We start from the raw sequence: 14,412 nt of genomic DNA, 5'->3' as shown, positions 1-14,412 counted from the left end.
TGTTTGATATGTTGCTAAAACTCTTTCAAACCTAGTGGGAAAAATAAGGAGAAAATGATACAACATATAATGGTCATTATCTCTTTTAACTCAATACGAGAAAAACTCATAGAGTTTAGAGGACAATAAATGTGTTATGTATACTTTCCCAAAACCCCGGTGGGGAAAACAGAAAGTATGACATATGATCTCATGTTGATATTACCTCATTAAAAACCTTTATGAGAACCTGTAAAGTAAACTCATGAAGGGAAAAAGAGTATAATATGATGCATTGAATAGGAACAATTCAGGAAGATACTTCCCCTGATTCTTGCAAAATTCGAAGCCGTTACATACCAAAACATAGAAGTTGGTAGAGACCCGCTGAACAAATCAGTCGCATTGATTTGACTTGCAAGATATGCAATATAGTGATATTGCTTATTATGTAACCTGTTTGCATCCGAGCAACACAAGAAACATTATCGTTGAGATAATGGTTGGTGGATGTAGCCATGAGGTCTGTTTCGAAGACTCTTCATGAGAGGGCTACCACACCTAGTAGGAACACTAAACTTGTCTACGATCTGACATAGTGGGGATCTGATCGATGTATCCAATGATATTGGTGTTCAGATTTCTCCAAAACTGAAAAACCAGGACAAGATGTTTCATGCCTTGAAGATATCGAAAGATATTCTTGAGTACCAACCAGTGGCGGATCTACAGGGTGGACAGGGTGGGCCGCGGCCCACCCTGGGATTTTGGTACAACCCATATATATACCATAGTCCATAAGAGATTAGCAGATGGGCCAGAAGAAAAGAAACGAAAAGCCCAACAACCACAACCTTGACTCGTTCGCACAGCCGTGGACCGTGGTAGCCCGCGCACTGGCTCCCCGTCCCCAAATCCCCTCGCAGCTTCTCTATGCTACAGCCAATCTCGTTGCCCTGACTTGCCGCCTGGATCCATGCCTCGCCGGCGACTATGCCCGTCCCGCACCGGCCCGGCGCCACCGCACCCAGCCTAGTCCGCACTCGGCTGTCGGCGCTCGGCGCTTGGCAGCCGGCGTTCTGCAGCTCCAGCAGGCCAGCCGTCACGCTCCCAGCACGATTTGAGGTACCTTTGATGAGATTTCTGCTCGGTCCCCAATTTTTGTTTACTCTTACTCATTGCTCGGCATGCTGCCACCTGCCAGTACTGCTCATTATGAATTTAGGCTTGCTGTGCTCCTTTATAAATTGTAATGCAGTACTGCTGAATTCTGTCTAGGAATGTTACTACTTACAACTGAACTATTTCACTTTGGGGCAAAAAAAAATCTATGTGGCATCTTGAGCTGTAATTTCCAAGAATTTTACTAATTACTACCAAATTGTTTCAGTTTAGGTCAAAAAATTGATACATTGTTCTCGTTTTCTGAATCAATAAATGTCATTGTCACATTGAAGAACACAATGTCAATCATGATCACATGATTACATATACAACCCAATAACGGTGGCGCAATGGGCGCTCGCTGAGCTATGCCACATCATTTTCCATACCAAAGGTGGAAGAATGAACGTATGCAGGTAGTCTTTGAACTTTTCAAGGTATGCAGGATTCTTTTATGCAAAATTGAGACTTATTTGAGAAAAAAATTGATTAATTTATCTTGTGCTATTGGTAAATTAATTAGTACATTCGCAGTTGTAAAAAAATATTATTAGGTTGGACCACCCCGGTTCAAAATCCTAGATCCGCCACTGGTACCAACCAATTGTGTTTGGTCGGTCCAATGGCATATGGAACATTGAGTCCCAATATCTCATTTTCATCATCTCTTGGTCTAAATAGATCATTCACTACATCTAGAGAATGAACTACCATGAGAGTTATGGATTGATAATATTTGTCCACAATGAATTTCTCTAATATATCTTGGATATAGACAACATAGTATACCATAATGTATGAATGAAGGTGCTCAAGTTGTAGTAACGAGCGGTGTTTTGGTTTACCCAAATACTTCATTTAAACTCCGTCATTAGATGATTACATGTGTCGTCATTGCAGACATACAAACATGCACAATCATCTTTGCAGGAGTAATCCTTTTGTATAAGGAACCCACTACGTCGGTTGTATCATATGTACCGACCACAATAAGTCGTATGGTGACTTACTAGTTTTACACAATGTATGTTGCATTTTGTATTTCGATTCAGAATTGAGATTCCATCAGAAATCAATCATATATGTCTGAATCTAGTGATCCACATGGATATGTAATCACTACATCTATCAACTGCAGAGATAGATGATTTTGTATTGCCAATGATATAAGTTATCGTAAAGAGATTCCATCTCTGGAGAATAGTTGGGTATCTGCGTGAACCCTTGTGCTACAATACTTGTTCTTTGTTTCACCACCTCATTGTTCTCAATTCTGTTTCCAAAAAAACTGGTGTAGGTATTGCTTATGAATACCTTCCCATTATTGAGCAAGATCATTTCTACCTAGATTATACCCTTTGCTTGAGTTCAGTCCGAGTGCTGTTCACACTTTGCCATGGCCATGGTCTTTGGATCTGAATCATTTGAAAGGTTTTTGCAATCTAGTTGAGAAATGTATGTCGACAATTGTAGACTTTTGGTTATATGATTCTCCAGAATCTATATATTAATATATAGTTGATGGAAATATCGTTACCCATGGTGACTGCTCACGATTTCCCAATGCGATTGAGTCGGGTATTCCGATGTCCCGGTCATTATGTGCACTATGACCTGGGTTGGTGGAGGTTTCCCGTCCACTGGGTGTATACTACCCATTAGGTGTCTATCAACATGAAGTTGACTTGCATTTACTGATTCACGGGCCTTGATATCCTTGCTTGCAAGAAGCTGAATCCTGATGTACTTCTGCCATACATCTCCCCCTGTTGCTTTGAACGGGGAGTGGAGTGAATTTTGTTGCTACCTCCACTCTTTCAGGCGTACTTTTGCGGGATTGTAGAATTGTGTGATACCTTTATAGTCAGTAAATGAATCTGGCAGGTTATTTGCAATGTGTTGCAAATCTTCTGAACGCACGGTTCAGATCTTTGAGTACGTGGATTTAAGGTAGAAATATGTTCAACATTTCACTAATTTCCTGGCATTCTTTATGGTACTTGAATTCTCCCCCTAATGCCTGGAAATATTCCTCATTGAATCAACATACTGACCTTGAATAACTCCCCATTCGAGGGGTTTGAGGTATTGACGGAAATACAGTTATTCCTCACATAGATCCCAACTATATGTTGAGGGGCCAATGATGTATGCCGGGTGGTGATATCGGCGTGTAACCGAATTACCGCAGATAGAAAATACTTGGTAGATTTCCACGTATCAAAGATAGAGGGAATAATATAATGCAGTTTGGTCATGAGCGTGTAAAACTGCATGACTCCAACGTAAAGTTGGTAAGTTGCAATTCCAAAGTAAAGATTATGCAATGAGCTTAACTCTTTGGATAGGATTCTACCAAATCATTTTGAGTCTAGACATTAGGACAAATTGCTAAACTTTAATCCAAGGGCCATAAAGAAGGCACTCAAGGAGAATTCTGCAAGGTTATCCATTCGATTTTCTTGAAATAGATGTCAGGATAATGAGCCAATGGTTTTGTGTGAATAAAGCACACACTTAAGACCATCATGTAGATATGTCCTTTAGAACCATGGAATACCTGAATAGTCTACTCAATGGTTGGGAAGAGCCACTTACCTCGACTTGATGCATTCAAGGAGTCTGAGTGGTCCAGCATACACTTTAAGGTGTACAAGCCTTAAAATTTTCCTCCTTGTGTCACATGTAGTGCACATAAAATCCAAATATTGTTAGAATGTAGCATCATAATAATCATAAACCACTGGAATTTCTGATAGTTTCGGTTTCAACCCAATGTCAATGATGACCAAAGCAGGAATGCCAAGTTTGTCATGCAAAAGACACTCTGGAAAACTATCTCGTACGTAACATGTGCTACGGGTTTTGTACTATGTGTAGTGCAATGCCAATGATACATAGAGAATGTGCTTGCCATATCCGTTGCATATGGTAAAGAGAAGATATTCCTCTTTGTTGTCATCATAAGTTTCGCTATGGAAACTATTTTGACGGATACCTCTATAGTTTAGTAGGGTACGAGCTAAACCCGGAAGCAATAAAGCATCCTGACGATACTCAAGTACCCACAGGGATAGTAAATATGACTCGAGTTGAGCCAACAAATACCTCATCATGTCTAGCGATTTTAAAATATCTCCTTTCTCTCAATGAGAGTGGAAACATTGGACTTCACTGAGTATAGAGTGTGTGTGGTGCATATGTCCACAAGGCACATATCATTTTTCATCGGATTGACTCCCGTATAAATCTATATATAGACATGAAGATTCTCAATATGAAAATCACTGTCAGATATATAGAATGCATACAAATGTATGTGTATCAAAGTGCTGGAGTGAAGTGCACTGTAGGTCCTTGAACTATTTCAGGGATGTCACGTAGGTCCTCTAACTATGAAAATCGTCATCTAGGTCCTCAAAGTGCAGTAAGTGTGTCATTCAGGTCCAAAATCTCCCTGACAGGCTCTAACTGGCCAGCTAGCACATAAACAGTAACCGTAACAGTACGCGGCAAACAGTCCTGAATTCCTATGCGTGATGAACAGTACACGACAAAGAATAAATATAAAAAAATATCAAAAAACTGAGATCCTCTGTCATCGAAGAGACCCTGGCGCGTGAACAGTAAAAATGTCATTAATTCAAAAAAAGTTCGTGAACGATAAATTTGGAAAAATATTTGTGACTTTAATAAAATGTTCGCGAATGATGAATTTGGAAAAAAATATTCGCGACTTCAAAAAAATATTCGTGAGTTTAAAAAAAGTTCGCGGACGATGAATTTGGAAAAAATATTCACGACTTTAAAAAAATGTTCGCGAACGATGAATTTGGAAAAAATATTCGCGAGTTTAAAAAAGTTTGCGAACGATGAATTTGGAAAAAATATTCATGATTTTAAAAAAATATTCACGAACGATGAATTTGGAAAAAATATTCGTGACTTTAATAAAATGTTCGCGAACGATGAATTCGGAAAAAATATTTACGACTTTAATAAAAAGTTCACTAACATTTTTTAAAGTCAGGAATTTTTGTGGTTCGCGAGCTTTTTTTTCCATACCCACGAACAATATTTGTGGTTCGCGAACATATTTTCAAATTTATTGTTTGTGAACTTTTTTAAAGTCGCGAATATTTTTCCCATATTCGCGAACATTTTTTTGAATTAATGAACATTTTTACTATTCACGCACCAAGGTATCTTTGATGCCAAAGATTTTCAGATTTTTTTTGTTCATATTTTTTATTTTTCGCACTGTTCACCATGCCAGCTGGCCATTTAGAGGGGTTAGTGAGATTTTGGACCTGGATGACACACTTACTGTACTTCGAGGACCTAAATGACGATTTTCATAGTTCGAAGACCTATGTGACACCCCTGAAATAGTTTAAGGACCTACAGTACACTTCACTCAAAGTGCTGATACAATATATTGTGATATACAATATATGATGACAACAATACTTATGTTCTTATTAGAACATCGTAAATTGACATAAATTATGTTGACCACTCAGGAGATTGAGAGACTAGAAGAAGTCTCCAAACATGTCGGTTGAGGCATATTCAACCATCACGTTCTCCGTGCTCATAGGGTCCCGTCACGGCTGGTGTTGTCGGATTGAAGGTTCAAGTAAGATTCAAACATTTGCCCTTGAGGTTCATTGTATCCCAGGAATTGCTGATATAGAATAACCAGATGCTGAGATCTGAATCTAATGCCTTATAATGTATAAGACAACATTTTTCTGTTAGCGGCGTGATCCTGACCAGAAGTGAATCCTGGATTGCACACATTATCCCACGGGACACAAGAGCGATCATGATGTCCATGGCCCCGATAGGGCAGTGGTGGCCATTGAGGGCGAATGCCCCAAACTCTATAGCCATATGTTACCTCTATGGGTAAACCGGAGATAATTAATTTACAACCAGTAAATTAAAGACCATCATGGTTGATGTTATAATGAACTTAGCAAAATCAATGGGTATTTCAAGAAGTTATCTTGAAACCATTAGTGTGAATCTCAAATTGCTAAATATGACACCTTGAAGATAATCTCCAAAATGGAGTAGATCTCGTAGCACTAGAGAGTATAATCTGATGGAATCAGTAGATACTCACTCGTAATACCTTATGTCATGACTTAGTAAAATGTGTGGGAGAGCACTTTGTAAAGCAATTATAATGTCAAAATGACAATATAGGCTTTAACAGTAGTCATTGATAATCTGCGAAGGCAGTAGATCTAAATGACTACCTTGTGATCCCAATACATCAATTTGAAGAAATCACTTTGAATTTTGCATTCTTATTTGCAAGAAATTAAAAATCTCAATTGCAAATAGACGTATTAATCTCAACATGTAGCGGACATGGAGATACATACATACCGAAATACATCGTACTCAACAGAAATACACCACTATTATAATGAATAGTAATGATGTTGCAAACTTGATGTTCAAGTGAAAAACTTGAATTGTATAGATCCCAAAATAAATGAGATGATCCTGTATCAAGTTGCAAGATAATTCAGTAGGATGAATTAATATTTTGCGAGAGAAAATTAATCTCAATCACTATGAGATTGTTTGGCGAGAAAATAAAATTCTCAATCGCAAATCAATATGGCTGTGCGAGAAAACTTAATCTCAATCGCAAAACAGCGTCGTTGTATTAATAGGACATGTTATAGGGATTGCTAAAAAGCACACACATTGAACATGTCAAGCATCAACAACCACATATTTCTGGATTTTTTTTTAAAAGAACTCAACAGATAAATAGGCTACCATGCGTGATGAACTAAGCAGGAAGGCTTAAGAGAAAACTGCAGAAACTCATTTTTGATTATGAGAAACTGCAAGGGCTGAAGTCAAAGCAGCCGAAGAGATAAGGTTCTCTTCCTTTTTCTCTCCTGCAGTTATGATTGGGACTCGTCCCTGATAATCGTCGCCGCCCGGAGACGGCCGCACCGTGCGCCGCCGCGCGCTGGGTACCACGTGCGCAAGCGCCGCGCGTGGGAAGGCCGCGCCATGGCCGCCGTTTCGGGCTGCCACTGCTCCAGGTGGTTGCGCCGCCAGCGTTGCCTTGCTTTGCTGACACGCATGGAGCAAGTCACCGACGCCGGAGGGACGAGCCGCCGCGGCGCGCGCGCTTCAGGCGTCGCCGGCCGGAAGCCGACACAATTCCCTCGGCAGGCGAGGCCATCGAGAAAGTCGCTCCGCGTCGGATGCGGTGTCCGCGTCGTGCGACAGGAGGCTTCACCGCGGCGGCCACAGCCGTTGGCCACTGCTACCTTCGACCGCCACAGCCTGCTGCCGCGTGGGCGCGAGCGCCGCAGTAACCGACAAGCGAGATGGGTTCGCCGACCGGAAGAAAGAGCGCCGCGTCAGCCGTTGGCCGTCTCCACTTCAAGAGGAGTCGGGGCTGCAGAGGAGCCGCGCTAGGAAGCCCCACGCAGAGGCCGAAGGCCATGGTCGTGTGTTGTTCTTCCCGCTGCTGCATGCCGGAAGGCAGCCGAAGGCCATGGCCTGCATGCCTGAAGACAGTTTGTTGCGTAAAGGATTAAAATCGGAAGGTAGCACCTTGATTCTTGTACGTAGCAATTAGATCAAGGCTTCGGTTGCTTCTTGACTCCGATTTCTCTCTTTCTTGATTTCAATCCATCGAGCACAGGGATATGGATCGAAGTTTGTTGTTGCTCCATGGCCGTGGTCGTCCCGTCCGTAACCGTCTCGTTGGGATGGCCTAGTCGCTCTGTTCGGAGAAACTACAGTGCTGATAACGTGTTCGAAGTAATTGCAAGAGGCAAATGACAAGCAGTAGAATCGTCGTTCTCATTGATGATGGGATTACATATATATAGTCCCCGAAGAGATACGTCCGAAGGGACACGAGACAACCGCCTCAATTAGGAAAAATAGGAATTAATAGGATTAATTAAATCCTAACAATTGGCACGCCTATTCCCATATATATGTGTTTGGATCAGAGATGGCCTCAAGTGCATTGAGATAGTCAAACTCGGACTCCCAAATTCACTTGTTTTCTTAGTATAATATAGAATTGAAATGTTCCCAATCATATGGCCAATACAGGGTAATATTAGAGCAACTCTAGCAGACCCCGTATCCCGCCGGCTCATAAAATGCGTTTGCAATTCGCGCAAAACCGCTTTTGTGAGCCGACGCAGGCTGGCACAAATGCAGACCCCCCAAACGGATCCGTAAAAAATATATTCGTGGAATATTTTTTTTACGAGATCCGCCCGAGAGAAAGGGGCGTGCGCGACCTCGACGGTGACGGGGGACATGGGGTCGTCCATGGCGGCGAGCGACAGCCGAGGAGGAGCAGTCGGAGCTTGCGGAGTGGGGGCAATGGTGATGGAGGGTGCGGGGAGCGGGAAGGGCCGCATGAAAATGTCCCTCCCGCCAAATCTCGTGCGGGATAGGGGTTGAGCTCGGGTCAGCCTCCCAGCCCGTGAAGATAGAGGTTGGGAAAAAAGATTTGCCGCGCCCCGCAAAAAAATTTGCGGACCGGGGCGGGATGCGGGGTCTGCTCGTGCAGATTTTCTGGCCACAACCCGCAATTTGGCAGTTATTTTGCGGGCCGGGGCGTTTTGTGGGTCTGCTAAAGTTGTTCTTACTTCACTGTTTCAAATTAACAACAGTGTACATCCATCCCAGTATTACAGCAGAAGCAATACATATCTGGCAATCCGCAATCACCAAACGACCAAACCATTCACCTTCCATTACAAAAAATGACAGCCTAATCTACAAAGGCGGAGCAGGTGGTGAAGACAGGAATGATCTTGTGCTAGAACATTCAGTTTGCAATGCTCCAATCCACCAGGAATCAAAATCGATCATGATGAACCACCGAATACCTGCAAGTGTGATGAAAGCAGGTCAAATGACTAGCTAGCTAACATAAAAGCGCCACCAGATAAACTGCCAGAGGGCTGCACACTTACTCCGGCCAGAATATTTTTTGAGAGCTTTGCCTTTTTATTAGGGCCTCTCTCCTCAACTGCTCTATTCTGTCGAGGAATTGGACGATCGTTATTCGTCTCACCAACATCATTGGATTCTTTTCCTTCCGGCTTTTGCTTCTGTTTCAAGGATGTCACCAAGGTATATAGAGATCTTAGTAATGAAACTTGCAATGAACGGCAAAATAAGGGAGAAAATATCCAGTGTTCGGGCTAGCTTGTAACTGAAATGTTTTTCCTACTATAACCAAACCATGTGTCACCAAGTGTCTGGTAATCATAAATAAAGATGACACAGGACAGAAAGAAAATCCCCATCGTGAATTATGCTAGCAGAAGTATGTTAAACAATAGAGCATACCTTTTTTATGCGCTCACGAATAAATTTCTGTGTACGAGACTTTTCAGCATTAGAGAGATAATGATCACGTTGTTTCTTCGCAGCTGTTATCTCCAATGTTAATTTCTGTTCCCTGATATGAGTCTTCTCAGCTGCATTAAACTCCAAGGATTAGACTACGTACAAATCAGTTCACATTACTGACAAGTTTATAGCTACTTTACAGTTTTGTACTTTAGGCATACCTATTTCACCAACCAGATCATCCCATTTGAACTTCCTGAGATACTTTATGTTCCAGATGTCATAATAAAATGACGACCTCTTCTTCCCACCTAATAAAATACATCATTAACACAGATGGTCATCAATAATTGTCAGACAAGAATAATTGAGCTCTCTAGCACACATTGTATAGCTCTTCAAACATGACAGAGCCGACAAAAGCAACCCTTTTGAGGCCAAAAAATTGAGGGGTTTGAGGGTTGAGCAATAAAAAGGAAGAACCGATCATCCATGTTCAGTACATCTAATGTAAACCAACGGTAACATAGAAAGAATAAAACACATGTAACATAGAGCCGAGAACACACCTATTTGTTCACCATTAAGAAGATTAGCCACCCTCTTGGCGACACTTTTCTTTGCAAACTCAACCCACCTACACAGATTTTAGGAACATTATTAAGGCCATACAAGTGACAAATACAACAATAAAAATATGTCAAAATTGTGAAATACACATCATCTACCATATGTTTACATGACTACTCCAGAAATGCAATAAGTAGACAATGGTAAGTATTGCTCCATGTTTCACTTTCAGCATAAAACCGAAAAATGGGATCTAGCAAGTCTCTCCAAAGCAGCTCATCTGTGTATTTTCATAACATACCCTTCGGAGTAAGCCTTCGCTTTTACGTTACTATGCTTGCGATGACCTTGACCTGGAGGAAAGAGATGACATTAGTACATAACAGTTAAGAAGTTGGGTTATTTTCATTTACAAATATGTAAGCATCATAAAGAGCAGTAGAGCACTTCACATTCTAAGACGTATAACCACGAGGGGCAGGAAAAACAACTCACTTTCACTGCACGGTAAATACTGCCGCAGCAACATGTGCAATCAGCATGCAAAACATGATTATCATTTGATGACATGCTCTATTTCAATTTTTCCCCTAGAAGAAATGAAGAATGTTTTCACAAATACAAGCAAGACAAACAAACCTAGAACTCCATGAACAGCCTTCTACTACCGAAATACAGCCTTGCTACACAGGTTGAGAGGCGTTATTTGCAGCAGAATACTCTGCACGGGATTACGCGGGAGACATCAACATCAGATAAATATGGTTTGTTCTCTTTGGTTTTCTATAGACTAGACTAGAAGCTAACATCATTGCATTAGCTTTGGTAAAACAAGTAGGGCTTTCAGCTCTGTGTGTTCCTAGCTTTGGTACCGTATCACAAATCAAACATACAGAACGCAGCCACCGATTTGGTTCATGACGGGGGATTACCTTCGGGGACGAGGTAGATCCTCTGCACCTCGCCGTACTTGGAGAAGATCTGGCGGACGTGCGACGGGTTCATGTGGGGAGGGACGCGGCTGAGGTAGCACACCCCGCGCTTGCTGAAGCCGTCCAGGCTCTTCTTCTTTAGAGGCCGCTTCCTCTTCTTGCCGGTCACTCCAACCTCCTCGCCTTCGCTCCCGGTGCCTCCTTCCTCCTCTCCGACCAGGTCTTCCTCTTCGTCGGTGTGGTACTCGTTCTCGCTGGTCTCTGCCATGGGTGGCGGTTGGCGGGTTGACGGTCGCCGACTGGATGGTGGAGGCGTGTGTGGGACTGAGGCGACGGCCTGAATGTCGGCGGGTGCGTCGCTCGTCGGGGGGAGGGGTTCGCGGGCGGCGGCGGTGGAGCTAAACGGCGGCACGCTAGGTCTGGGGGCCTCTGGATACTGACGAAGGCTGGGCCGGATGGTGATGACACGCTCTGTTCGGCCCATTGACTTCTCTTCTACGAAGTGGGCCTAAATTGAGAGACATGGGCCTTAGCCTCGGCTGCTTGGCGCATTATTTTTTCCTGTTGGCTCAACACACACGCCCCCCTCAAAGAAGAAAAAAAAAGCTCAAGACGCACGTACAACCAATTTACAACCTCGAATAGACGAAGTCGCCATAACAACGCATTTTTTTTTTCCGATTCAAACAAGAGCTTCATCATTAACTAGTAACATGATTACAATCTTGTCTAGTACACCGAAGGATGCTATCCGGCACCTGGTGTATCCAGGCACACTCCGGATTTGATTCAGAAGCAAATTTGGCAACTTTGTGAGCTGCTATATTTGCCTCCCTCTTAACATGGTAAATATCAAAACCACTACATCCTTCTACCAGCTCTTGTATTTCATTGATAATCGACAAGATGCTAGCTCTATGATGTTTTCTGGATCTCCAAAAGGACACAAGCTCCTGAGAATCAGTCTCCATTGTTCCTTGCCGAATATTGAGAATCTTCATCATCTTAGCTCCATCTCTACAAGCTAAAGCTTCTGCTGTTAAAACATTAGGGACTGAATCATACCATTTACTGCTCGCCGCTACTACAGTGCCATCAGCGTCTCTGATTATTACCCCTGAAGCTCCTTTTTCATCCTTTGAATTGAAGGCTGCGTCTACATTAATTTTATAGTAGCCTTCTTGTGGACGTTGCCAGTATGTCTTGGTCTTAGTTTTGGTTCCTTCTCCTTGTGGTTTTGCATTTAACATCAGATCTGATGCCATGTCATGCGCCCACCTGCAAGCTTGAGTTAGATTAGTTGAGGAATCTCCATGAATTCTATTATTTCGTGATGTCCACACTGACCACATGCCACACAAAATATATCCTGCCTTTTCCGTTGCACATACTTCATCATCTAGAATGTCTTGGGCCCAAGTTAGGTGATGTAGTTTGGGAAGCTTAATGCCATAAAGTTTTTTAAACAAATTCCAGAAAACTCGGGCATAAGAACATTCTATCAAAGCATGGAAGATAGTATCTTCATTTACACCACATTCAACACAGTTACTTAATTTTTCGATGTGTCTTTTTTTCAATATAGCCTTTACAGGCATGAAGCCTTTAATAACACGCCACCAGAAAGTTTTTACCTTGGGGGGAATTGACAAGTTCCAAAGTTTCTTCCATAACTTATTCTCTTCAATAGTTGAACTTTGTGCAACTCCTTCATGATGTTGACTTTCAGCCCTAAACTGCTTTGCTAAAGCTCTGTAGGCTGATTTTACAGTGTAGATGCCATGTCTTTCTTCACCCCAAGCCCATAGGTCTTGGTCTAACCTTCCCAAAGGAATCTTAAGGATTTCATTTACCTCCATAGGAGATAGATTACTATTCAATTTTTGAATGTTCCAACTTTTTCCATCATCATTAATGAGCTCTGAAACTTTCTCCACAGTTACTTTTTCGCTCTTAAATATTGGCTTGCCTCATGGAATCCTTGGTATCCACCGATCCTTCCATATGTTGGTGGATAGACCATCTCCTATTCTTTTGATTAATCCCAGCTGTAGTACTGTTCTACCCTTCAAAATTGCTTGCCAAACATGCGAGCTGCCTTTTTTCTTTTTGGCATTCAGGAAATCTGTACCATGATAGTATTTCCCAGCCATTACACGTGAACATAGTGATTCTGGTTTTGTTATCAATCTCCATCCTTAATTGACATGCACATTGTACCATTGAAAGAATAGCGGGGGAGAAGCCGAAATAATTCAGAAAATATGTGAGTATAAAGTCTAGGACCTGAACCTAAATGGGTTGGTTCCACATAAAAACACTTTTTTTACATAGTACAATCGAAGTCGCTCACATATGTGAGCATACACTCACCTCTATGAATGCACACACTCACACCCTATCCCTATGAACACCTCCAAGAGAATGAGACGACATAGTATCTTGAAATTTTATGAAATCATCACAGACGCATCGCAGTCGATGGGAACGTCTCCTCCCACTGAACGGACATATCCGGAAGTTTGGAATAAATCCAGGAATAATGCAAGCACCAACATCAAGTCTAAGACTTGAACCCTGTTGGGCTAGGGATATCACTGTTTTCCTAACCATCCAACCACAGGTTGGTTCGCCACATCAAGAAACCTAACCATGTAAGCTGGGCTTAGTTCGTCCCAGGTCATGAATGTTTTTTTAAAGGAGGATAACCCCCGACCTCTACATCAACCGATGCACACAACCATATATATTATTAAGCATGTAAATCCATCAGCTGAACAATGTCGACCCAAAAACAACAACAACAACAACAACAACAACAACAACAACAACAACAACAACAACAACAACAACAACAACAACAAAGCCTTTAGTCCCAAACAAGTTGCGGTAGGCTTAGGGTTTCATCTCCATAAGAGTGGTTGAGTTTTTACGTTGGGGCGCCAAGCCTATCACAACCCTCCTCCTTTACCCGGGCTTGGGACCAACTATATTGAGACAACATAGGCGGAGTTGTCGACCCAAAAATAAAATGAAAAGAAAACCCGAGGTTGCATGCCTCGCGACAGTAACTCCATCAGATAGCCACTAACCCTATGATACAAGACGAAATCAAAACAAGAAATACACAACTTCTAGGCTATACCTTCAAGAAGGAATCACCGCACATACGCCTATGGTGACGAGTCCAAAACAAGGTCCAACTGCGCATTCTCATCCCCAAAGCCAAGCATCAGTCCACCACTTTCAGTAAGGACACGACGCATGCGTGCGTTGACACAGCTTGATCAGAGATCTTGTGTTTCCGCCAAAGTGCATAAAGTCATCCTTGAAGTCATTTGTACCATCATCCCTTAACCGGCTACCGACTCCTCAATAACCGGATACCTCTGGAGAT

General features: G+C 42.3%; 1 protein-coding gene across 1 annotated transcript; it reads right to left on the bottom strand.

Annotated features, from left to right (window-relative positions):
* Nucleotides 1-8,779: 8,779 nt before the first annotated feature.
* On the bottom strand, nucleotides 8,780-11,437 carry LOC119353437 (pre-rRNA-processing protein ESF2-like). The gene is made up of 7 exons (XM_037620063.1): nucleotides 11,016-11,437; nucleotides 10,385-10,436; nucleotides 10,083-10,150; nucleotides 9,735-9,824; nucleotides 9,511-9,641; nucleotides 9,132-9,269; nucleotides 8,780-9,044 (listed from the first exon to the last, which is right to left on the bottom strand). Exons 1-7 carry the CDS (start codon nucleotides 11,281-11,283, stop codon nucleotides 9,024-9,026), a joined length of 768 nt encoding a protein of 255 aa, XP_037475960.1. The 5' UTR covers nucleotides 11,284-11,437; the 3' UTR covers nucleotides 8,780-9,023.
* Nucleotides 11,438-14,412: the final 2,975 nt, after the last annotated feature.

This window comes from Triticum dicoccoides, chromosome 2A, assembly GCF_002162155.2.
Source record: "Triticum dicoccoides isolate Atlit2015 ecotype Zavitan chromosome 2A, WEW_v2.0, whole genome shotgun sequence".
In the NCBI taxonomy this organism is placed as follows: domain Eukaryota; kingdom Viridiplantae; phylum Streptophyta; class Magnoliopsida; order Poales; family Poaceae; genus Triticum; species Triticum dicoccoides.
This window is presented reverse-complemented; position numbering and strand designations above follow the sequence as displayed.

What these genes read in the sequence shown, in the direction of transcription:
- LOC119353437 (XM_037620063.1), bottom strand. Translation starts at nt 11,283, where the DNA reads ATGGCAGAGACCAGCGAGAACGAGTACCACACCGACGAAGAGGAAGAC. An exon ending in GCGAAGGCTTACTCCGAAGG is followed by an intron (nt 10,151 to 10,384) that starts GTATGTTATGAA and finishes AAATCTGTGTAG; the next exon opens with GTGGGTTGAGTTTGCAAAGA. An exon ending in TCTTAATGGTGAACAAATAG is followed by an intron (nt 9,825 to 10,082) that starts GTGTGTTCTCGG and finishes GTATTTTATTAG; the next exon opens with GTGGGAAGAAGAGGTCGTCA.